The 25,200-nt window shown below is 37.8% G+C and overlaps 1 protein-coding gene across 2 annotated transcripts in view; it reads right to left on the reverse strand.

Annotated features, from left to right (window-relative positions):
* The window catches only part of paxbp1 (PAX3 and PAX7 binding protein 1), a 48,605-nt gene that overhangs the window by 14,160 nt on the left and 9,245 nt on the right, over positions 1-25,200 (reverse strand). For both annotated transcript variants that reach the window (XM_068041079.1, XM_068041080.1), the window contains exons 3-12: positions 24,411-24,581; positions 23,425-23,640; positions 21,010-21,113; positions 19,065-19,285; positions 17,119-17,305; positions 9,158-9,281; positions 8,008-8,110; positions 5,326-5,441; positions 4,009-4,208; positions 2,412-2,559 (exon numbers count right to left, since the gene is read on the reverse strand). In XM_068041079.1, coding sequence (XP_067897180.1) covers positions 2,412-2,559; positions 4,009-4,208; positions 5,326-5,441; positions 8,008-8,110; positions 9,158-9,281; positions 17,119-17,305; positions 19,065-19,285; positions 21,010-21,113; positions 23,425-23,640; positions 24,411-24,581 — 1,590 coding nt within the window. The remainder of the gene's footprint in view (positions 1-2,411; positions 2,560-4,008; positions 4,209-5,325; positions 5,442-8,007; positions 8,111-9,157; positions 9,282-17,118; positions 17,306-19,064; positions 19,286-21,009; positions 21,114-23,424; positions 23,641-24,410; positions 24,582-25,200) is intronic.

Here is a 25,200-nt window from a genome sequence, read left to right on the forward strand (position 1 = left end):
AATTGTTTATGTTTCCTGACCTCAGCCTAAAAGTATTAAAAGTTTGACCAGCCACTCTGCTGGTATGTCAAATCTCAGTATCACTAACTATAAGACCTGTTCTCAACAAATTATGAAATTATTCAAATTAAGGCCACATGATTAAAAATCAATCAGTGGAGTAGCAGAGGCAGAGAGAAAAACCAAGCTTGATTAACACAAAATAGTGAGTTCAATGATTCGTTAAGCAAATGTATTATGTGGACTGTTATGATCCAGGAAGGTTCCCAGTTCAATGCAGAGCTAATTGATTTTAGCTTGGTGGTGGTACAGGAACTATAAGTTGGTCCCAATGATTGCGGGCTATGGGGCAGTGGGGAAGTTAAGCTGCAGAACTGCTTCTGGAAGGGTCACCGTTGACCAGAAATTGAAATGCACAAGTCACATAAATGCTGAGGCTACTATAGCAGATGAAAGGCTGGGTATTCTGCAGCATGTATCCCACCTCCTAACTCCCAAAAGTCACTCCACCATCTATAAATGTACAAGTCAAGAATGCGATAGAATACACATCACTTGCCTGGATGGGTGCAACTACAACACTCAAGAAGCTCAACATCATCCAAGATAAGATCGCACCTTATCTACCAGCTTAAACATCCATGCTTAGAGCATGTTGCAAACTCTTGGCAATATCCAACTGTACCCTATTTACACTGCATTACCACCTTAAAGATACCCTGTAATAAACTGTTTTTAAATTACACTGCACCAGACCTGTTTACATACTGGAAGAATTTCAGCAAGGCCCAGACTGAAAGTGGTTATGACTGAATTTATCAATGTAAAATCAAGACACAACTAGCAATTCAGGTAACACTGAAGGTAAACTGACAATGCTTTGACTTTGCCTCATAGAATTATACTTTTAAGCTACTTTGAATATTGCCGTAGTCATTGAAGCCCAACAGCCATATGAAACAATTGCGTCCACGTTGATTTAGCACAAATGTAAATTGTTAACAAGTAAACAAGCAACATCTGGATGACAAAAAAATTCTGCTTTTGCATTCCTCCTCTAGTTTTCATTACAGTCAAGTCCCCAATATAGATACTTAAAGCTCAAATCCCAGTTAAGGTGAACTTTCCCAAAATAGTTTGATACCCTTGTAAATATTTATTCCAATTTATCGAAGTGAGGGAAGCCAGATATATTCAACTTATACAAGAGAAAATGGCTTGGAGTTTGCAGTCAGCAGCGAAGCAAGGGAGCTCACCGCTGTCCTTGAAGTAAGCTTCACTGAGAGATCAAGTAAAGTCTCTGGAGAGAACTTCACCTCCACTGCTGTGCAGTGGTACTGCAATGTTCTTTGCTGAGCATTCCCAGCCTGGAGCTGGAGTGATAGATAGCTGTCCAAAGAGCCAATCACATTAAAGGATTTTTTTTATAGCCGCCCAACCAGGAAACAAAATGTGGTAAAATAAAATCACAACTTTATTTTTACAGAGCAAATTAAAAGATTGGAATATACACATGGGGTGAAGGTAGAAGCTAAATTATTCTGTAGAATTAATTTAATTTTTTTTTTAAGTTTAATAATACTCCACAAATATTTTTTCAGTATTAGTTCTATTGTTGATCACATTTTATTAATCACATTGCTGTTAAAAACTCAGTTTCACCTGATTAAACAAGGTGTAACTTTTTAAATGGGGTTTCTAACAGTGACATGACAGCAGGAAAGTTGAAGTCCTTGCTGAGTTCAGCAATTGCTGGCTCTGGAAAGGGCTGTGGGTGGGTGGAGGTGTCCACAGCGCAGCCTGTAGCGGAGCACTGAGTTCCAGACCGCCACTTCAGGATTTCCATGCTAATCTGCGCTACATCCTGAAGTTGTAGTCAATTTCAGAGGGGTAATGATGGCGAATGCTGATAGTGCGCTGTCAACCTACACCACCAGCGCCCCCCAAAATCCAAGCCATTAACTGTATTTGTTTGAACAGTACATTGTAAATCAATGTACACCTATTAAAGTGAAACCAAATTTTATCAGAGAAGTTACATGTTTTATACCTGTGTCATCTTAGAAATACATGAAAGCAGCAAACTAGGCTACTAATCTGCCAAAATAAACACGCTAACCCAAATACAGCGAGTGATAATATGGTACGATTTTTAATTGGACACAGCAACACTTTGGTGCAGTCATTCAAATGCAAATACATTTTAGTATATATGTTATCGCATAATACATGCCCCCTATAAAATACAATGTGAAAATGAATTTATAAAGATTTCTGTAATTTGGCCACAGCAGTTACCTCAAAAACCAATTGTATATAATAGATACATTATACATAATAGCACTGAAGTGAGGAAACATTGAGCAAATTAGAGAATAGCGCTAATTGGATGAAGTATTAAAAATGTTTACCTGTCAATTTCGGTAACACCACTTTTTCTACAATTGATGGTAACAGGAATGTGTCAACATCTTCCACCTGTGGATCCTGCCCTTCTTCACATCCATAAAACAGCAAAGATTCAAACCAGAGCATACTTTCAAAGTCACGACAATTTGGCTATTAGAAAGACACACAAAAGCGATTTATGCAATATTTATTTAGCTACTGCAGTTAACAAATTGTAAAACAGTGCATTAATCATTATTTCCGAGCCCAAAAATGTTAAGTGTTGAGATTTTCACCTTAAAAGTAAATACATTTTACTCAGGCCTTGCCAGAAGTAAAGGATATCTTTTACTTTCCACTTTACAACAGAAAATATGACATGAATTTTCAGGATTACTACAAGATTTGGTTTTACAAATATAGTGATTACAAACTTGCCATGCAATGGGTCATTTCTAAAAATAAAATCAGAGACCAATCAAATCAGCTTGAAATATGATAAGCTAAGTCACTGAAAGGATGCATTCAGATTCATGTATAGCCAGATAGCACAAATCAAAGAACAGTTACAGTGGAGACGGCCTATCGTGTCTGCACCGGCTCTCCGAATGAACAATTCAGTGCTACTTCCCCGCCTTCTCCCCGTAACCCTGCACGTTCTTCCTTCTCATAACAGTCTAATTCCCTTTTGAATACTTCAATTGAACCTGCCTCCACCACTCTTAGGCAGTGCATTCCAGACCTTAACCACTCACTGCATGAATAAGTTTCTCCTCATGTCGCTTTTGCTTCTTATACCAATTACTTTAAACCTGTGCCCTTTCATTCTTGATCCTTTCACGAGTGGGAAATACACCCAAAACACAGCAAAATTCATAGTCATAAAACAGAAAGAAAAGCCAGGGAAATAGGTTTTACTGGGACTCAACTCAAGATAGGGAAAGAGGTTGAAATCATTCTTGTATCTCTTAGTTTATAGGAAATATTGAGTTGATATCTGAGCTCATAGAGACCACCTCCCTATTTTGCAACTTCATCCCTTCCCCAAGCCACATGTAGACAAGACAATCAGCGTGTCTTTCAGAACAATTCTGCTAAGATAAAAGGCAATCACTGTTTCAGACATGTTTTGGAGTGGGGTGCACATGATCTGAAGCTACACAAAAAAGTACTAGCTTGGTGCTACTGCAGGTTCAATCCCGATGTTTTAAATTAGAAGTACTTGCTCTTAATTTTTGTGCTTCCTTCAATCAACAGTACATTTATTTACAAGGGCAAAACAAATACAACATATGTTCAGATGAATAGAATTATCAATAGAATTTTTATCCATTTCACTCCATTCCTTGTCTGATTCATGCTATTTCCAAAGCCTGTGCAAGGCGATCTGTTCTCTGCCAGTGCTACTCTAACCATCCATGAGAGGATGCTGAAGATCAGCCCTTGTGACTCACCAAGCAATTTTTTAACCTTCTGGTGGAAAAGTAAAATTTGGGGGTTGTCAATTGAGAATATTGCATTCACAAAGCCAAGGCTTAATGCTCCACTACACAATTTTTTGATAAACTCAGAACACCTTATAGCCACAAATATTTTTTTCAAGCAAACTCCAGCTCTCACCTCAAAAGGATTCCATTTGATGAGTTGTAACCGAATAAGTGGATTAAGCAGTTTTGGGAGGCACAGACCAATATATGCATCTTTATAATGAGTGTAATACATTGTTCGCCAGACTTCAAATCGAGTCTTGATGCAGTCAAGTGTACAGAAATCATCTAAGACATCTTCAAACACTTTCCTTGATTCATTAACAATCCGATCTACAAAAGATTTCAGCATTATAAGCATTCATTTAAAAATGGTTTCTACATTATACATACATTTACACATGCACACAGTCCACACCACTTACGGTACGCATTAGTATTAACGTAATTAGCCATTAAAATCATTGCGCAGCGTGCAGTCTTTTAGAGACACCAATAGAGAATGGGAATGCAGAAGGAAACCGACAGCTAACTGGTTTCTAATTCCATCTTCGCTGTTGTTAACAAAATTTAACATGAAAAGGGAGGAACAAATTTAAAACAAGGGTTTCCAAATTACCAATTGAAGAACCAGGAGCTGGTAAAAATCCAGGAATTGAAGGAGGATAGGTTAAATCTCTGAAGCAGTTACAGGTAACGGGCTCATGTGTGAGATTCTAATTCAGAATGGCTGATTGTTAATAAGAGGAGATTGTGGGATCAAAACAGACGCAAATCATCCATTGCAGTATGTAAATAAAAACATACAAAAGTACTTAAAATGGGCTGCCTAAAATAGCTGACAAGCTGAACGATATAAGCAGGGTCTTTGTAATTGGTTCCGATGGTACTGAAAAATAGTAGTACTATTTGCCCGATGGATGTGGCTGCCTGTGGCATCATTAGCTAATGCAAATATTTGAGGATGGGGGGAGGGAGTCACATGCAAAAGTAGATTTTTTTTTTCATATGAATTTATTTAAGATCTACAATTCATATATCTCTTTAAAAGGCAAAAGCACTGTTTAAGAGAGGCACTTCGATCACATGTTCTTAGTCTGCTCTGCTGACTCCATATATATTGTTTCAGACAAATTCAGTTTGTAAATTTATAATTTTACAACAGTTCCTTGTTGTTAAGCAAAACTTGGAAAACCTATATGCAAACTACTCCTCAGTTGAAGCAGCCCTTGGGAAATGTACCCCACCAGAAAAAATGAAAGCAGGCCACCACTGAGCTTACCAAAGAAGTTCATCCCTTACATGTGATTATAATTTCTAATGAGAAAAGGTGAATTTTCCCACAGGATACACTGTCAGCAATGTAATAAAGTTCACAGTTTTCAAAGCAGCTCCTTCCTTGATTTTGCAACTGAGTGTGTCATTTCAGTATATCTTGAAATAGGCATACCGTTTTCTATATTAAAGCTATTGATATCTGTTGAAGTTTCTTCATCATCACTTGATAATCCTTCATGGTGCTCAGCCATCTTTCCTGCTTGTTCTCTGGCCAGTCTTCGACGTGCTCTAAATAATAATTCACAGTTAATATCTTTTCATCAGTACTGTTTTTCCATCGATATCCATTTTTCTTATAAAACTATAAAACTCTAGAAAGTCTCAAAAATATATCTAACTCACTCATCTTTACTAATTTCCTAAATAGTCCCTACTTCTTTGATTTGCTCTGAACTGCAATAGATTAGATACAGAATCTTAGTCATTAGGTACTTTTCTACACATCTGCAAAATGTATTTGTACATTCTGCACTATAACAGTCTGGGAATCTCATTCCATTATGTTCAGTTTCATTCACAAATACCAAGTATGTTTGTTAATACTCTAATTTAACTGAAGTTAAAACTGAGATGGGGACAGCACAAAACAATTGGCAGGATCTAGGGAGAAATAATACAGCTGCCTCCATTGAAAGGGCAACAACAACTTGTATTTATATAACATCTTTAACGCAGTAAAATGTTCCAAGGCATTTCACAGGAGCCCTACCAAGATAAAATTTGATACCGAGCCACATAAGGAGATATTAGGGCAGATAACTAAAAGCTTGCTCAAAGAGATGGGTTTTAATGAGTGTCTTAAAGGAGGAAAGAGGGGCAAGGTGGTTAAAAGGAGCAATTCCCAGAGCTTAGGGCCTAGGCAGCTGAAGAACACAGCCATCAATAGTGGAGTTATTAAAATTGGGGATGCTCAAGAGGCCAGAACTGGAAAAATGCAGATATCTTGGAGGGCTGTAGGGGCGAGGCGACGGAGGGATTTGAAAACAAGTTTGAGAATTTTAAAATCGACACGATGCTTAACCAGGAACCAATGCAGGTCAGCGAACACAGGGCTGATGGGTAAACGACACTTGATGAGTGTTAGGAAATGGACAGCAGTATTTTGGATGACCTCAAGTTTACGGAGGGTAGAAAGAGGGAGGCCAGTCAGGAGTGCGTTGGACGTCAAGTGTACAGCTAACAAGGGCATGGATGAGAGTTTTATGAAAGGGAAATCATGTTGAACCAACTTATTGGAGTTCGTTGAAGTAGTAGCATGTGCTCTGGAATAAAGTGGAACCGGTGGATGTACTGTACTCAGATTTACAGAAGGCATTTGATAAGTTGTCACATCAAAGTTATTGTGGAAAAGAAAAGTTCATGGTGTAGGGGGCAACATATTGGCACAGATAGAAGATTGGCTAGCTAACAGGAAACAGAAGGCATAAATGGGTCATTTTCTGGTTGGCAAGATGTTAACGAGTGATGTGCCACAGGAGTCAGTGCTGGGGCCTCAACTTTTTGCAATTTATATAAATGAGTTGGAAGTAGGAATCAAACGTATGGTTGCTAAATTTGCTGATGACACAATGATAGGTAGGAAAGCAAGTTGTGAAGAGGACATAAGGAGGCTACAAAGGGATATAGATAGGTTAAGTAAGTGGGCAAAGGATCTGGAGTATAATGTGGGAAAATGTTAAACTGTCCATTTTGGCAGGAAGTATAAAAAAGCATAATATCTAAATGGTGAGAGATTGCAGAGCTCTGAGATGCCGAGGAATCTCAGTGTCCTGGTGCATAAATCACAAAAGGTCAGTATGCGGGTTCAGCATGTAATTAGGAAAGGTAATAGAATGTTATTATTTATTGCAAGGGGAATTGAATACAAAAGTAGGGAGGTTGTGCTTCAGTTATACAGGGCACTAGTGAGACAACATCTGGAGAACTGTGTACAGTATTGGCCTCCTTACTTAAGGAAGGATGTAAATGCATTGGAAGCAATTCAGAGAAGGTTTATTAGACTAATATCTGGAATGGAAGGGTTGACTTATGATGAAAGGTTGGACAGGCTAGGCTAGGTTTGTATATGTTGGAGTTTAGAAAAGTAAGAGGCGACCTGATTGAAGCATAAAAGATCCTGAGGGGTCTTGACAAGGTGGATGTGGAAAGGTTTCCTCTTGTGGGAGAATCTAGAACTAGGGGTCACTATTTAAAAATAAGGGGTCGCCCAATTAAGACGGATGAGGAGAAATTCTTTTCTCAGGCGTGAATCTTTGAAACTCTCTTCCTCAAAAGGCAGTGGAAGCAGAGTCTTTGAATATTTTTAAGGCAGAGGTAGAAAGATTCTCGGTAAGCAAGGGAATAAAAGGTTAGTGGGATAGGCAGGAACGTGGAGTCAAGGTTACAATCAGATCAGCTATGCTCTTATTGAATGGCAGAGTAGGCTCGAGGGGCCGAGTGGCCAACTCCTAATTTGCATGTTCCTATGTTTCAGCAGTAGACGACCTGAAAGGGGGGGTGGGGGCAGAGTCAGGTCATGTAAAAGGATGTGGAGATAGATGGTCTTAGTGATGGTGCAAATATGTGGTCGAAAGGCCATCTCAAGGTCAAAATGGTCACGACAAGTCTGGTTCAGCCTAAGACAGTTGCCAGGATGGAGTTGAAGGCTAAGGAACAGAGTTTGTGGCGGGGACTGAAGACGATGCCTTCGGTCTTCCCAATATTTAGTTGGAGAAAACTTCTGCTCAACCAATACTGGATGTCGGACAAGTAGCTTCAAAATGTAGAACGGTTGACTTTAAATATGCAATCATACCTTCGAGCCTCCCTCTCTGCAATCCTTCGCTGTTTGGCATTTTCTTGATACAAAGCACGGTCACGACCAAATGAATCCAGACTTGGTGCCATAATTGTTTTGCCTGTAAATATAAAGTGCACAAAATTACCAAAAGCTTTCTTAAAATAGTATAAAGTAACATTAATTAATTTCAATTATCATTGACCACAAAATTTAAGCCTACTAAGACCCACATCATTAGGAATTTGTAGTTGAGTAGGAACGAATACAACTACTATTGAAGCTAAATTGGTTAGAGGTAAGGAGAGAGAGCAAAACTACATTTGGAAAATAAAATGCATTCATTGTTAAATTAAAACAATAATTTACTTCTTGGCAACACACAATTTCACAGGCAATGATGCAATACTCTACCAATTAATTAATGTATATGCATCTTTTGAGTATTCAAAATTAGAAAATGCTATGAAATAAGTATGGAGTTCTTATTAAAAAAAACTTTGAGAGAGATCAGCTTTAAGACACATGGAAAACTTGAAACACAAACAATTTTTTCTGTTAGCTGAGCTGCCAATTGGTATATTTTAATATTTCACACTGAAGTGTGACAATACACAAAAAACTATATTAAAATGAACAAAGGGAAGGATTTTTAGTATTGTGGTGCTTCTGTGCTGAAGATCATCAGCTGGTAAAAGCAGCTGTTCATGCAAGCCTAGAAAGCTGTCACACTGCTCTGTGGGTTTATTTTTGTTCAAATCATAACCTGATAAAACAGAAAATAACTGAAGGGTGAAATGAACCCTCAGTGCAAAAAATATCAAGCAATACAAATCTTACTTAAAACTATTCTTCGCTAGCTGTTTATCGATTTATAAGTACTATCTATATTTAATCCAAAACGGGAGCAAAAGTTACCTATCACATAATAGTATCCAATCAACATTTCCCATATAATTTGAACACCTTATATCCTCTGAATAAGCTGTTTTGCTGCACTTACCCTATCTGTACTAAATTATTTCTTAAAGAAACCAGATCAAACTATTCCCTCGGTAACCTCAAACCAAGTCTTGTCTGCTGGATTAATATACATTTTTATTAATTTAATGTATTACAATGAACAAGGCTGTTCAATGAAAAATAAAAACCTTCAAGATGGACTGACTTGAATGGCTTGAATATTCCGATGATTCATCTTTAATATCATCTTGCCGTCTCTGGACAAACCGGGCAGCCCGCTGTTTCAGCAGCTGGTGCATAGCAGATTCAAGGTCATTAACCAGGGGTACCTGAAAAATATAACACACTACGTAATACCTGGGCCCTTTATAATAGGCCCTGGTCTGCGCTAGTTATACCATGGGTACAGTTTTAAATCCAAGCTTAGTCCCTGCAAATCCTCAACCAAAGTGGCCAAAGTGATGAAAATCAGCTGTTATCATGGAAAAAAAAACGAAACAAAGTTATGAAAGATAGTTCCATGTTTTTACTGAGTTAATTTCCATTCTTTCAGTCTGCTACACAATATTTAGTCAAATATATCTGGAAAGTCAATGACTGATATATTTTTTTTTTTACAGTACAACCTAGAAAGTACACTTTTACACTAAGTGGTCAAAAATTGTATTTTTTTTTGATGCCACAGCCAGTGGACATATATTTATAAAATGAATGAAGTCAAGCAAAAAAAAAAAATGTACAAAATAAAGCGAACCTTCCCATCTTGAATTTCCGGCCGTCTCAACACTCCAGAAGGACCTGTACACAACAGCAGCAGTCATGCACACTGAAGCTATAGTTTAAACCAACAATGTATTTTCTGCATTACTGTAAGGTATAGCATTATTAAACAAAACATTTAAGCAGTGTTTGTTGCTGGTCTACAATGAAAACAGTGCCGTAATTTTCTCAGTAGAAAACACTATCCAAAATGTCTTCCAAGTTTGGCCATTAAGCAAAACTTAAATATTTTATGTTACAAATGATCATTTGAAAAATTGAAGAGTTCAGGAGTCAAAGTATCTTATAGAGGATGCAAAACGGAACATTAGAGTAGTTTAGTCTAAGTGGGTTACCAAGGCCTTCTACTTGATGGAGAAACATTTTTTATCCATATTTATTCTTGGTTATTTGAAATTCGACCTCCAAACTCTACTGCCACAGTGGCTAGTGATAACTAAGAAACAAATAAGCTTTTAGTTTCCCTACTTTATAAGATATAAATTGCATTTGGAAGCAATTGCTCTTGTACTGTAGATTACTCTCCCTGTTCGAGGCAACAAGTGCCTCCCATGCAGGCCCTCTGAGCAGTACAAATGCAGAGAAAATGCCAGTTTTCCTTTAGTACAGACATCACCTATTGATAACTTGGTCTTCGCTCCGGAAGGTTTGTTGCCTCTATTTTTTCCCCCCATTTTCAATTACTAGATGAAACAATCTTTTGCTTATGAATGTTGTCAATATAGGTGAAAGTTACACTAAGCTTGTCCAACTTAAACCAGAGCTTCCCTAACTTGTGTCAAATGGTTACTATGGGGCTAGGTTCACAACCGTTCTGACCTAATAAAGCTCTAATGCAAAACGTTAACCCATTTTTTTCACCTTTCAAATGTTGACAGACCTCCTTGATATTTCCAGCATTTTATTACAGGTTTGTGTCATTTCCAGTTCTGTTTTAAACCTACATGTTCATAACTCTTGTAGTATTCTCAAAGCTGACAGAACAATCTCAGAAGATATAAAGAGAAACAACTGAAAAATGTTAAAATTGCCATGAATTTTCATCACCCTTACCCCACCACAATAGCATTCCATTACAATACGTAAATGCCCTACAGCTGTTGAGTTTCTTACAACACTTACCCATTATTTACATTGTCAATTGGAAAGAATATTTTCCCTTTCACTCTGATTTGCAACTAACAATGAATGCACTGCCCAATTTCTTTAGAGTCAATAGAACAAATGGATCCAGACCACTGTCAGTAGGTAGTCTACTAGCAGAATGTGAAACTATTGATTGCAGTGAACCTTTTGCTCCACACTGTTCAATTCATGGTATGATATTCCAGTCCAGATTTACCGACTATGTTCTGTGTGACAAAATGAGCCATTCCACCCAACCAAGAATCTTTTGACAATCCAACATTAAAATATCTATTTGATATTACCCATCCAAAACAAAGTGCAGTGTTTCAAAATATATTTAGATGTGAATTTCAACTTTAGGGTGTGAATATTTCATATTTTCCAAATACTGCATACAGAAAAGATAGTTATGCAAATGAAATGAAGACATCACTAAGTGAGGCTTCACTACAACATTGTTGACTGCTGCAAAACCACTCCAAATTCATGTACAATTGTGCAACATGATTTGAGTGATGCAGGACACATATGAATATGAATCATATGATCTTAAAGATAACAAACATTAAACAGACTGATGTGATTGCTCCAATTGTGAACATTACTTTGAAGTATGGCTCCCTGGCCCTCAGCAGAAGTACTGGCTAACAATATAAGTAAATGTGATTACAGAAAAGTAGTACTGCATTGTTTGTGAACCTCTGCAGAGAAAAAAATAGTATTTTAATTTATTTTCAAAACAAGACAGCTTTTAAAGCTAGCACCATTTCATTGCTGCATGTCTGCTAGTTCATCAGTTTACTTTTGGACGAACAAGAAAAATATTAAAAAATTAAGTAAACTATTTAGCAGCATGATCAAGAAATGCAGCATTGTGACAGTACTGCAAGTAATGGCCTCCAAGAGGGGAATGAAAATTGCATCTTAGAAGTGTTGCAATTTATTGTACAAAAAAACACAATGAGGGGTGGGGGTGGGAAGAGCTGAACAAAGTATCTTTTTCAAAGTCAAGGCGGCAGGTAAATTAACACAAATGTAGCTTTGGGATTCAGGGCAGATATTGGAAATGAAGGCCCTGAGAGCTCCCCAACGTTAAACTTACACGGGTTAATTTTCTACCCAACCCCCTCAGCCCCAAACCAAAGGGGAAATAATTGCGTTGAAGAATGATAAAAAAGGTGGGGAGTGAGATGGACATATTTTTTCTCATGAAAAGCAATGAGAATATAAGCACCTATGCAAATGTTATCCTACCATGGGGAGGATGTATTCTTTTTAGTCAATGGGTACATATTGCAATTGTCCTTCCATCTCTCCAACATGGATGAACATGGGAACAATTTAGTTTTGTCTCACTCATGGAACTGCACGTGGCTGATGCAGGTACAAAATAGTGTTGATGACCAAATGATAAATTTTACTGAACTATGGGCGGCACAGTGGCGAGCACCGCAGCCTCACAGCTCCAGTGACCCTGGTTCAATTCTGGGTACTGCCTGTGCGGAGTTTGCAAGTTCTCCCTGTGTCTGCGTGGGTTTTCGCCGGGTGCTCCAGTTTCCTCCCACAGCCAAAGACTTGCAGGTTGGTAGGTAAATTGGCCATAATAAATTGCCCCTAGTATAGATAGGTGGTAGGGGAATATAGGGACAGGTGGGGATGTGGTAGGAATATGGGATTAGTGTAGGATTAGTATAAATGGGTGGTTGATGGTCGACACAGACTCGGTGGGCCGAAGGGCCTGTTTCAGTGCTGTATCTCTAAATAAATAAATAAAAATAAACTTCAGAAAAAGTGAACTTGTAAAAATCCCTAAAACCCTTTAATTTCTTCTTTCTCACACCCTCCCTTCCAACCCGTTGATGGGACAATAGCAAATTCCATTTGGACAGGCCATGGAATGAATGAAGAATGTTATCTGTCAAATTATGTTTTGCAATACTTTTTCTATTTACTGTATTCCAACAGTAATAATTATCATTGAGTTTTGTTATTGTCATAACTTGTAATCTTTCCAAGTATTGGCAACAACAAATTTGCATTTATTTAGTGCCTTTCACATACAAAGTGTTGCGCAGCCAATGAATTGCTTTTGAAGTGCAGTCACTTACGTCAGGGTGATCAATTATTTTGAATATACACACACACAAAGCATCACATTATAACAAGTATTATCTTCAGTAAATGCCTCGTCAATTAATGCTATACTAATCTGTTCTATAATCTTAAGTCTAATACAGCACTGCACAGCAGTAAACCAGCAGCCATTATTCCAAACTTCCACAGCAAAAGTCTGAGTCAGCAAGAAATCTCAATTTATTTTAAATAAATTAAGTGAGAATACTCTGAAACCCATAATTATTTTGCAATCTTGCAACAAACTGTCATTCATGTCACTAGTCCATATCAATGGTTTAAAATAAACAAAGTGCTGGAAATACTGAGCAGGTCTGGCAGCCTCTGTGGAAAGTTAATGTTTCAGGTCGATATCTGTGTTCCTCTCTCTACAGAGGCTGCCAGACCTGCTCAGTATTTCCAACATTTTGTTTTTGTTTCAGATTTCAAACATCCACAGTATTTTGCTTTTATTTTAATGGTTTAACATGTTTGTTCCCATCTGCCATAATGAAGAATAGGGTAAGCTATGAACAGTAACTGTTCCATCTTCTAAAACACTTCCTAGGGATTCGATTTAGTTATCACATTTTAGTTGTTAGTCCACTCTAAAACGTGGACATAAGTTTCTAATGATTATATAATCTGTCGGCTATTTCTTCCAATAATTGTGCTGCGTTTTCTTTGACTCACAGTTCAGCATTTATGGCATAGTCTCATCCAGTGGTAAAGTAAATCACACCACAGACGAATTGTTTTATTATGTTAATATCCTGGGCATCTGCATTTCTTAGATTTCAGGGAGAAATTAAGACAAGATGGCAGAACTATCCTGCACAGTTTCAAAACGTCATCTCAAGATGATGGGATTTAAAAACACGGGACAAGAGTTTCAGATTTTGGGGAATGTTGTAAAATATGGTAAGTACTCAGGACAAACTGGGCAGCGGGAAAGAATGATATCTACAATAAAGTGACATGCTCCAAATGGTCCCTTTCAGCAAAGTTACCTCAATGCATCTATTTCAGAATAGCAACTAAAAAGAGAAAGCTTCTTCATGGCATGTTGAACTGCGTACCATCAAAGAAAGAACTTATATTTATATAGCATATTTTACATCCTCAGTACTATCCCAAAGTAGTCACTGTTGAAATGTAAAAGAATGCGGCAGCTAATGTGTGTACAGCAAGGTCCCACCAACAGCAAGAGCATAAATGTTCAGATAATCTGTTTAAATGGTACTGGCTGAGGAATAAATATTAACCAGGACACTGGGAGAATGCCCCTGCTCTTCTTCAAACAGTGCCATGGAACCTTTTGACTTTAACTGAGGGAGCAGATTGAGCCTTGTTTTAACAGCTCTGAAAGATGGTACTTCTCATTAGTGTAACGTTACACTAAAGTGTCAGCCTAGCGTATGTGCTCAAGTCTCTGGATTGAAAAAAATATGTGGAACTTATCAAGGGAAGAACTTACCTACAATAAAGTTTCCATTTAAAATGTACTTTGGACTCAATACATAAAGTTTTGGAAAGAAAAATATGAAAATTTGAATAGCACGCTCTTTCTAATGACATGAAAAAAGGACTGCATTGAAAAAGGACAGAGTAACCCACAATTTGAGTAGGAGGACATTCTCCAATTGCTGGCTTCTACCAAAAGACTGTATTAGGCAGTTTTGCTTCATAGTATTTACAGAGAAATTCACAGCTAAACATACTGTATTCATTTTAGTAGTCAATTATTCAAGAAAACTGGGCTTATCCTCTTCCAAAGAAACACTCCAAGATGATCTAATTGAGGTTTAAGGTTGCAAAGGGGATTGACACTGTACATTAAGATAGACTGTACACTGGTTTAAACAGGGTATAAAAGCTTGAGAAATAAAAACAGAGGAAGGACAGAATAAATAAGGAGAGATATATCCCTGGAGACAATAGGAGAGGGATTGGGATCAAACAATAGATTTTGTTGAACTAGGTGGCTGTTTTGAATTCCTAAGTATTGTGTTTGTGCACAACCCTAAACACAAAATGAAAAATTAACTGCTCCCAGAGAATGCAGTATACTTAAGAAAAAAAAATAGCAGTTTAAATTTAAGAATTTCACTTACTAGAGTTAGTTACCAGATTTCAGGTTTGAAAGCTGACTTGCAATCTAAAACTCAAATGGCCATTTATTTTAAGAGCACCATGAACAGAAATGCTTGACAGGCAATCTAGAAAATTTCAGTCAAAACTCAAACCAAGGAACTTGCAAACAGGATATGCTTTGAGTTTGAAGTTAAAGCAGAGCTTAACTTGTCACTTAGATCAAGTTTTTGCCTCATAGCGTACATATGGCTGAACAGGGTCAGGTACAATAGAAACTATTCTGGGTGGTAAGGAGAGGGGTACATTAAATTCTAGTTGTTTATTGGTATTCCATTTGCATGGCGTTTCACAGTTCATGTCTTTCAACAAATGTATTGAGAGTTCTCACCACACTACTAATTATAAAAGATATTTTATATCAAGTGAAATTTTTTCAACCTCAAAGGTATTTTTCTACCTCATGAGCTGGAACTCTTAATTGGCTAAGAAAGATCGATTTAATACAAAAAATAGTCATACCCAAGCAAAGTTCATGAAGTTTTCTGTTTTCAGGCAAAATGCCAATAAATTAATTGAATAAACAGGATTTTGTACATTAGACAAGTCATTTTATAAAAGGAATGCAAATGACCTATAACCCAAGGTATCTTCCAAACTCAGTTAGCAAAACTGACAGCTTGAAAGTAGAGTTTAATTTCAGTTTAGCTCATCCAGATTCCTTTCAGGGTTGGATGGGGAGAATTGTAAACTCATCCTGAAAGCACAGGGATTCTAGAATGAAACAATTTTGGGACATGCACTCTGAGGGTTAGATGATGGTTATTAATAAAGTAAAATATGAGGTGGCCTGCAGATCTTCAAAATATGTTCGTATAGAAAAGTTAATTGCTAGAAACAAAGGTGACAGCAATAAGTATTTACCACTTGATGTGGTTCTCCTGCCCCGCCACCCTACCACCCCCTTTGGAGTTATATTTTACCAAGAAATTGGCTGCGGAAGATCTTCTCTATAAAGGTGAAGGCATAACTGAGTATACCTACATTTGTTGCCTAACATAATCTGCAAGCAGCTGGTTTGTTTTCCGATTGGTCAAGTAGTTCTTTTTTTAGTGAAGATGTATATCCTCTATTTTTCCCCCCAGTTATTTTCACCCTTCCTTTATCCCCACTAAGAGGCCCAGGTTTCTCACCAGTTGTTCGACTTGACTGCTGGGAACAATGAGTGTGGCCCAATGACAACACAACTCCTGTTTTTGGAAGTAATTGATTCCCATGTCGCACTTTCACCACAGCAACAGTACCCAGTGGTCTATAGACACAAGTCCAAGTTCATCGTGCCACAGTGAGGTCAATTTTTTTTTAAAGCACATTTTTTTGATCTTTTCAAAAGACTAATCAGCTTGGAAACAAATCAATTTGTCAATACCAGGTGACATATGTTAAACAGAAACCTCCTTCACGGCATAATCGGTTTATGCCATTTCACTACACCAATTATGTGGAATCTATTATGTGGAAGTCTACTGAGGAACCCTTCAACTATTGCTTTGTCAGGAAATAGAAAATAATGTTAAAAGGCAAAAATTAAAGGGTTAAGTACTTACATTCTAATTACTTGGACAAGTAAATTAAGCTTTAGCAAATGCAGAACTTTGACTGCTTTTCCAGAATTAGTTATGTACCTGTGGCATTGCCCACTTTCACAAAACACAGGATTGGAGATATAACAGTCTTTTTCTAATACAGGGAATAACTCTTACTATTCCATTAATTCATCCTCTTGCTTTAAAATATTCAACTATAGCAAACAGCCACCCAGCTATTTTTCTGTAACACGTTTATGTTGAAAGGTGTGGTATTCACATTATTTGAAAGGAATCTGGTGGATGATAGCTGGAATGTCAAATACCCAAACAAGAGGTTGCAGGCACGGGTTACCCATCAGTTTACTTCATCAGTGCAGTGGCATCTGTGGTGAGGACCCTTAATACATAGAATGTATTTTTTTTTTACTTACAAGCAGGAAGTCCATAAACAATTATTTCAACTTACCTTTTCGTTGAAACACTCAAGCAAGTCTCGAACATACCCTCGCATTTCTTGAAAAAATCTATACCGTCCACTATCATCTGTGATGCCTTCGAGTCTTTCTATTGTTTTAGATGAGTTTTCCAGATCTTCATGAAGTTTGTCAAGCCGTTGCTGATTTGTTTTGTGCACTTCTTTCATTGAATCCAACCTAACAACAACAGCAATCCATGAAAGTTATTTTGACCATTGACCTGACAAACTAAATAGGAATATTGCAATTACCACAGTCAAAATTGAAGTATCAAATATATTCTCTAACCAAATTTTATTACATATCTTCTGTGACAGAACTATTGTGAATTACCAATTAGTTAGAATAAGAAACAATCCCAAGCATCAGTATACTGCTGAACTTTGTCTCAGTACCAATATACTCCACTCCACCTTCAAAACACCCTTCAGGGGCAAAGTGCTTTGTGCATTATAATAAATGGCACGTTTGAGCGTGAAGGTGACTATATCTGGGCTCTTAAGAACATAAAAATAAACCTCTAGTTTAGTTTATAAAGAGCTCATGAGGTCCAATGGACTACCCTAAGCACTTTTAAAATCTGGCTCAGTACCACATCATTCTATGTGGTGGAAAGCCCAAGGAGGGAGGGAGATAAAAAGAAAAAAAGAAAAAGAGAGACATAGCAAAAGAAAGAAAGAGAGAGAGTGAGAGCGAGAGAAAATGAAGAAACCACTTTGCAGCAATGCAGAAGTAGCAGTATAACTCATCCTGAGTGCAATCATATTTTTGTTTTAAACAGAAACTAATTACAGATTTAATCACCTTTTAGGCACAATCTGCCTCCTCGTTTTCTATACTGTTCTATTCTTTTTGATTCAGTAGCAGAAACGGACCCAAAGGTAGTCCTGGAAAAACTGATAGCAAGAAATAAAACAAAGCCAAGAGTAGTACTCCTGTGAGTGTAAGGGAATTATCGAGCTACAGCAAAGACTGAAATGATCACCGAGTGGAATAAAGTTTGCGGTTATGTTGGACAGGAGAGCAACTACTCCAGTACTAATTTGTTTAACTGATGTCAATCAAGGAAATAGTTATATGGTAGATCAGAGTGGTCCTTTCTAAGATTATCTTGGAAACTAGATGACCCTTTAGTGTTCAAGAATATGCATTTTTTCCACATGCAACACAAAATAGAGTTTTGAAATAAAATTAAGGTCGGCCAACCCCAACTGGCTCAAAATAGCAATCCAAAAAAGCTACATCTATTTTAATGGCTTCACTGTGCCTCTTTTGTCTGTCTTACAGATTTCAGACTAAGACATCCCTACTACTACTGCCAATACAAATATCCTTCATCCTCACACCCAGCAATATTTATTGTAAGATCTGCAACTGCAAAGAGCCAAGTTGTTTACATACAAATCACCTCTATTTTAGAAAGCTTAGATTTTCCCTTTCTTGGACCTCAGGTAGATATGTACGGACTTCATAATTCAGGTCAACTGAATAAAATAATAGCTGCTGTCTTCGAAATAAACTTAATCTCACTGTACTAAAAATTGCAATTGATTCAACACAATTGGTTAGATAAACTTTCATTTTGCAGTAGAAACATATAATACATTTTCAGTCAATTAAATCTTGCCTTATGTCACACTTGCACAAGACTCTCTAAGATCCAACTCTTTAAAAGTTATTAGGACAGTTTCAGAAGTGCAAATATGATATTGCATTCTTAAAACACAAAGACTGCAGTCACACAATCATAACCGATGTCGTGTTCCAAGACAACATCGAGTACTGGCTGATGTCTTCTTATGTAGAATGTGTGCTGCTTAGTGAATGTCCCACGACACAATTCTGTCACTTCTTCAGCAGGCTGCTTTGTGCCTGAAGAACAGAAAGCTACAGCACAGGTCTCAGAAGCCTGTTTGAGAGAGCTGATCTGCCCTACCTGTCTTTAAGGCGTTTCTTTACCAAATCAATAGTAACAGGAGGCATCTCATTAATGGAAGGTTTGAAAGCAATAGCATTATCTGTCTTGATAGGTTTGGACTCAGTTGTTCCATAGGTGCCATATGTATAAGGAAGGCTGTATGAAGAACCATATGGTATAGCCTGGTAGTTGTTCTGGTAGTAAACATTAGCTGGGTCTGTAGGATGGCTGCTTTGCACCTATTTAGAAAAGAAACAAGCATGAGCACATACACTAAATTCTAATTTTTTCAGAGCAAGTGGCTAATCTCCTGAAGAGACGAGACAAATATTTAGAGCTTTGCTGTACATTTTACACACAAAAAGATATAAACATCACAATACTTTCAAGCCAAGCTCATTGTAGGAGCAATGAAACAGCAAGGGGATATTAATTGTATCTTCTGCCTCTTCAGCATACTTCATGCATACACACACACACACACGTTTAAAAAAGAATTATATATGTCAAACATTCCCTTTCCCAAGAACTTTTTTTTTTGCACAGAATGCAAATCCATTAGACATATAGGTATTAAAAAACTTTATTTTTGGGAACTACAAAAGTTTCAGGATTTAAAAAGTATTTTGCACTAATTGCACCTTCCACAGTGATTGCCTCTCTTGGTAGCAAATGTGCTCAAAATGCGAAGTAGCCAGCTGCAAGATGAAACTATGATTAAACATTTAGAGTTTACTTTAGGATGCAACACTGTAGAAATATTTTGGTGGCGACTGAAATGCCATTAATGTTCAAGTTCAGAACATATTATATAAAGTCTTTCACAGAACTACTTAAAAACTGAAAAAAGTGAACTTAAATCAAAATTTCACATCTGAATTAACAGCATACCAGTGTCATGTGAGTGTTCCTGTTTTTCTTTGCCAAAAAAATGCTTTCAGAGCTGATATTTGAATTGTGGACTGAGTGAAGTGTGCACAGACTGCAAGGCACCTGTTTCCAAGCAGCTAAACAGGGAAATGACAGGAAGATTTATAACTGTCACAAGACTTGATTGTGGGTTTTAGTTTCACTTTGCATTGTGAAAGCAGTGTAGGCTGGACCAGCAGCATGCAGTGAGACCTGGCTGGGACCTGTTTTGCAGACCAGAAAAAGACCTACTTTCTGTGAAAGAAGATTTCCATCTCTTGGAAAAAGAAATCCTACATTTGAGGTGATGGCTGCGGTCTGCCTGGAGAGAGGAAAAGACCCAGGAAAAGTGGCTCTGCATTTGAAAAGGTAGCAGTTTCCTATTGCCTCCAGTATCTCAAGAATGATTCCTGTTGCCTCTTGTGTTTTAGGAGATCCTGAAATCTCAAGAAAGCTACTACTGCTAGATTGCTACTTCAAAACCCAAGCAGACCTTTTGTTAGACCCCTTGCTGAAAGACTTGTGTGATGCCTGCTGCAGACAAATTGCCTTGAAAGCCTACCCATCACAGACTGTTCATAAACCTCGCCTGGAGAGACTATGAATGGCATCTGACTATTCAACTCTGGGAAACCTCGCCTCATGGAAATATCCTACAAGATCGTGACAACTCAATTATTTCATTATTCCTAAGAAACAATTGTAAATTGAAAAAGCCTCCCCGCCCCCACAGTTAACCTTTTTTTAAAAACGTACGAGTGCATGCATGAGGGTTAGGAAGAATAAGTCGTTTGAAAAGAATCCGTTTACATATAGAGTTATCTCATTATTGTTTAAGACTTGACTTATTAATAGTTAATTTTGTTGATTAAAGAAACCTGGTTTGGTGTGCTTTATTCTGGGGGAACAAATAGTGTGTTTAACTTGGCTATTCTCCAGTAGGTGGGAAACTTTACTAATATGCTGTGACCTGTGGAGTAGTGGGACTGAATTAACAGTGCATTGGTCGTAACACCAGTCAACACAATAGGAGCTAAATGGAGCAAAATATTACCTGAGGGACACTAATTCCTTTCCTGATCTGCTCCTGTTCCCACATCTTTAATTCTTCATCTTGATCTGTTGTATCCAGTGCTTCATCATCACTTCCTTCAATCCCTGTTCACATGCATAAGCAAAACACTACAAGTTAGAAAAGCTCTTTTCTGAATTCTTACTGCTTAAAATTGATAATTTTACCCACATTAAAAGCTTGGTATTGATATGACTATAATATATTGCAATACTGTGGTGAGCCTGTAGCATTGCTAATTGGTCAATGCTAATAATTTGACACCATAAACCAATTAGATATGCACAAAAAACAGCCATATTGTACATTTTGTCTACCTTTGGTTATTTGTTAAAGTAAATAAAGTAAAGCAAGGTGGATACAAAATTGGCTCAGTGGCAGGAAACCAAGGGTAATTGTTGATGGGTGTTATAGCGACTGCAGGGCTGTTTCCAGTGGCGTTCCGCAGGGCTCAGTACCGGATCCCCTGCTTTTTGTGGTATATATAACCATTTGGACGTAAATGTACGGGGCACGATCAAGAAGTTTGCAGATGACACAAAGATTGGCCGTGTGGTAGATAGTGAGGAGGATAGCTGTAGGCTTTAGGAAGATATTTATGGTCTGGTCAGATGGACAGAAAAGTGGCAAATGGAATTCAACCTGGAGAAGCGTGAGGTAATGTATTTGGGGAGGTCAAACAAGGCAAAGGAATACAGGATTAATGGGAAAATACTAAGAGTAGAGTAGAGGAAGTGAAGGACCTTGGAGTGAATGTCCACAGATTCCTGAAGGTAGCAGGACAGGTCGATAAGGTGGTTAAGAAGGCATATGGAATGCTTTCCTTTATTAGCCAAGGTATAGAATACAAGAGCAGGCAGGTTATGCTGGAACTGTTTAACTCATTGGTTAGGACACAACTTGAGTACTGTGTGCAGTTCTGGTCACCTCATTACAGAAAAGATGTAATTGCACTAGAGAGGGTACAGAGGAGATTTATGAGGATGATGCCAGGACTGGAAAAATGCAGCTATGAGGAAAGGCTGGATAGGCTGCGGTTGTTGTTCTTGGAACAGAGAAGGCTGAGGGGAGATCTGATTGAAATGTACAAAATTTTGAGGGGCCCGGATGCAGTGGAGTTGAAGGGTCTATTCACCTTGGCAGTGAGGTCAGTGACAAGGGGGCATAGATTTAAAGCGACTGGCAGAAAAATTAGAGGGGAGATGAGGAGAACCTTCATCACCCAGAGGGTGGTGGGGGTCTGGAACTCTCTGCCTGAAAGGGTAGTTGAGGCAGAAACCCTCAACTCATTCAAGACGAGTCTGGATATGCAGCTCAAGTGCCTTAATCTGCAGGGCTACGGACCAAATGCTGAAAGGTGGGATTAGAATAGGTGGATCGTTTTTCGGCCAGCACAGACAGGATGGGCCAACTGGCCTCTTTGTGCCTTAAACCTTCTGTGATTCTAAATTTGGACGTCACTTAAAAAAGGAATTAAAGAAGCACATTGTGGTTTCAGCTGAATTCCTGACTTTACTGAAGCATATGGTTGAGGAAAGTAAAAGATGAAAAGAATTTTAATTCAAAAGAAATTTCTAATTAATATTCAGAACACATTGTCCCGGAGGACTGAGCAGTAAAAATAACACTGATACTATCAGCACTCACTGTTATTAAAAAGCGAACTGGACGTCAACATTTGGCAATCATACATGTGCAGCTCAACCCGGAAATCAAGACACTGCTGTCCAAGTTTCCCTGCTCCTCTGGAAGCTTCACGAGGATAGTTACTCACCTAGAGAGTCAGCATTCAAATACATGGAAGGGCTTATGTGATAGATACCCACTAAATTCGTCAGAAAATGTTAGGGCTTGTCCATTTTAGGGTAAGTAAATGTTTAATGGCGTGTTAACAATCGCTATGGCACTGAAAATTAACTTTTTTTATATATGTGTGGAGTATCATTCCTTCAGATTTTAATTATTGGAGATTTTGAAAAAAGTACATTTTTAAAATATTTTTTCTTTCAGTTTCTTATCTCTCGCTCTTCATACCATCTTTCTTTCCTCTCTATTTTACCTTCTATACATGATTTGGCATTGGATTAACTATTCTAATTTACACTTACTAAATTACACTTCCTGGTTCAGACTCTGCATGTCTTAGTAAAGATTCTTCAATATGATTAGTTAAACACAGTTGTTTGCCCTGTCCACACAGGTCCCAGATCCACTGTAGAGGGTTTGCGCTGAAATTGATTTCTAATTAGTGCAAATTCCAATGCAAAAACTTATAGAAACTTTGTGGGCAAATGTAAGTGTAACAAACAGGTGGCACAGTTTGTTCACCATGTAGTGCAAGATCCATTCCATTAAATAATCCTTTCCATGCTATGCTTGACGAGAGCAAGTACTGACCTATTTCTTCTGCGATCTTTTGCCTTTGTGTTTTTTCCTTTACCGAGAAAACGATCCTGCGTTTCTCATCATCATCATCACTAGCATCATTCTCATCTTCACGTACAAGTCGGTTTGTACTTGTCTCAATTTCTACAGCTGGACAATCCCCAAGCTCACGAGCCATCTGTCTCCTTTTGCGAGCAGCATGGATAAAAGCAGCATCTGGAATTTCTCCTAAAAATAAGTCAGCTGCATTAACATACATTTGAAACTGCATATTTCCTCTGAATTAACAGAAATTGATTCCATTTGCATCCCTGAATGTTATACACTGAAAATTACATTCAGACAACAAACTGGTTTCCAACATTCTTTAAACCTTACAATATTCAGTTTATGGTAGATAGTTACAAAAGTAGTTTAAAAGGAATAAATAAAACAATAAAGGGAAGCTTCAATGTTATTTCCTAATAAAGGCAGATTTTATGTTGCAATATAAGACTGAAGGATAAAGGATAGGAATGAAAAATGATTTGTGGTGAATTATTGCTCAGCTCCTTTCATAGAACATAGAACAGTACAGCACAGTACAGGCCCTTCGGCCCACGATGTTGTGCCGATCCTTTAACCTACTCTAGGATCAAACTACCTACATACCCTTTTTACTACTATCATCCATGTACCTATCCAAGAGTCGCTTAAATGTCCCTAATGTATCTGCTTCTACCACCACCGCTGGCAGTGCATTCCATGCACCCACCACTCTCTGTGTAAAGAACCTACCTCTGACATCTCCCCGAAACCCTCCTCCAATCACCTTAAAATTATGCCCCCTGGTGATAGCCCTTTCCACCCAATGTTTATTGTTGCCAAGACATTTTATGGTAAATTTCAGTACACTGGCAACAAAATGCATTATTTTAGGAAGCTTGCCAAGTGGTCATTTGGATGTCAAAATGAAAAATACTCATGAGAGGTTTTTCATGCGCGTATGTATTTCACACCTGGTCGAAGTGCATTCAGTGTAGATAGAGTATTAGCAAAGGCTCCCACAGCTTTTGCTTTGCCTTCTTCATCCTGCTCATCACTGTCTACTTCCATCTCCTCCTCTCCTTTCTCACTTTGGCCATCATCTTGTACAGGTTCCTTCACCAAAGGTTTCTCCACTGTGACATCTGCCAAGGAAGATAATACAGCTACAGAAAGTCACATAATTAAGAAAGCACTTGTTGAAGAGCACTGGATACTTGTCAATTCAACATAAAATTTGTATTTCCACAAACAGGAAATTAACCAAGTCGAACTGTAATATTTAGCATAATTTGACAAAGCTAACAGGATTTCTACTGCTCATTATACATAAACTAAAATGAGGTCATGCCATCAAATGGCTAGGATGTTGCAAGTTGCAAGGATCAAGTTTATATTTGTTTTAAAATCTGAAAGACTGTTTTCACTACACACCTGGTTAGGATGAATGGGTTCATCCGTGGGGGGGGGGGGGGGGGGGGGGGGGTTGTCTCATAGTTTTAGTAGTCACAAAAAACAAATTTTAAAATTTTCAAGGACAATTAGGAAATATAGTCTAATCCTACAATATTTTCATGAAAAACATCAGTGACCATGAACTGCAAACAGTGCACAAAAGATGCCAATCCTGGTTTGTTTTGTTATAACAGCCTATTGTTAAAATGCATTCTATGCATTGTGGAAATAAAATTGTATACATTCAATTTTCACTGCAAATATATGCAAAAACTATATTAGAAGCTGGATTATTCTTCACACTAAAAG

This window comes from Heterodontus francisci, chromosome 10, assembly GCF_036365525.1.
Source record: "Heterodontus francisci isolate sHetFra1 chromosome 10, sHetFra1.hap1, whole genome shotgun sequence".
Classification (NCBI taxonomy): Eukaryota; Metazoa; Chordata; class Chondrichthyes; order Heterodontiformes; family Heterodontidae; genus Heterodontus; species Heterodontus francisci.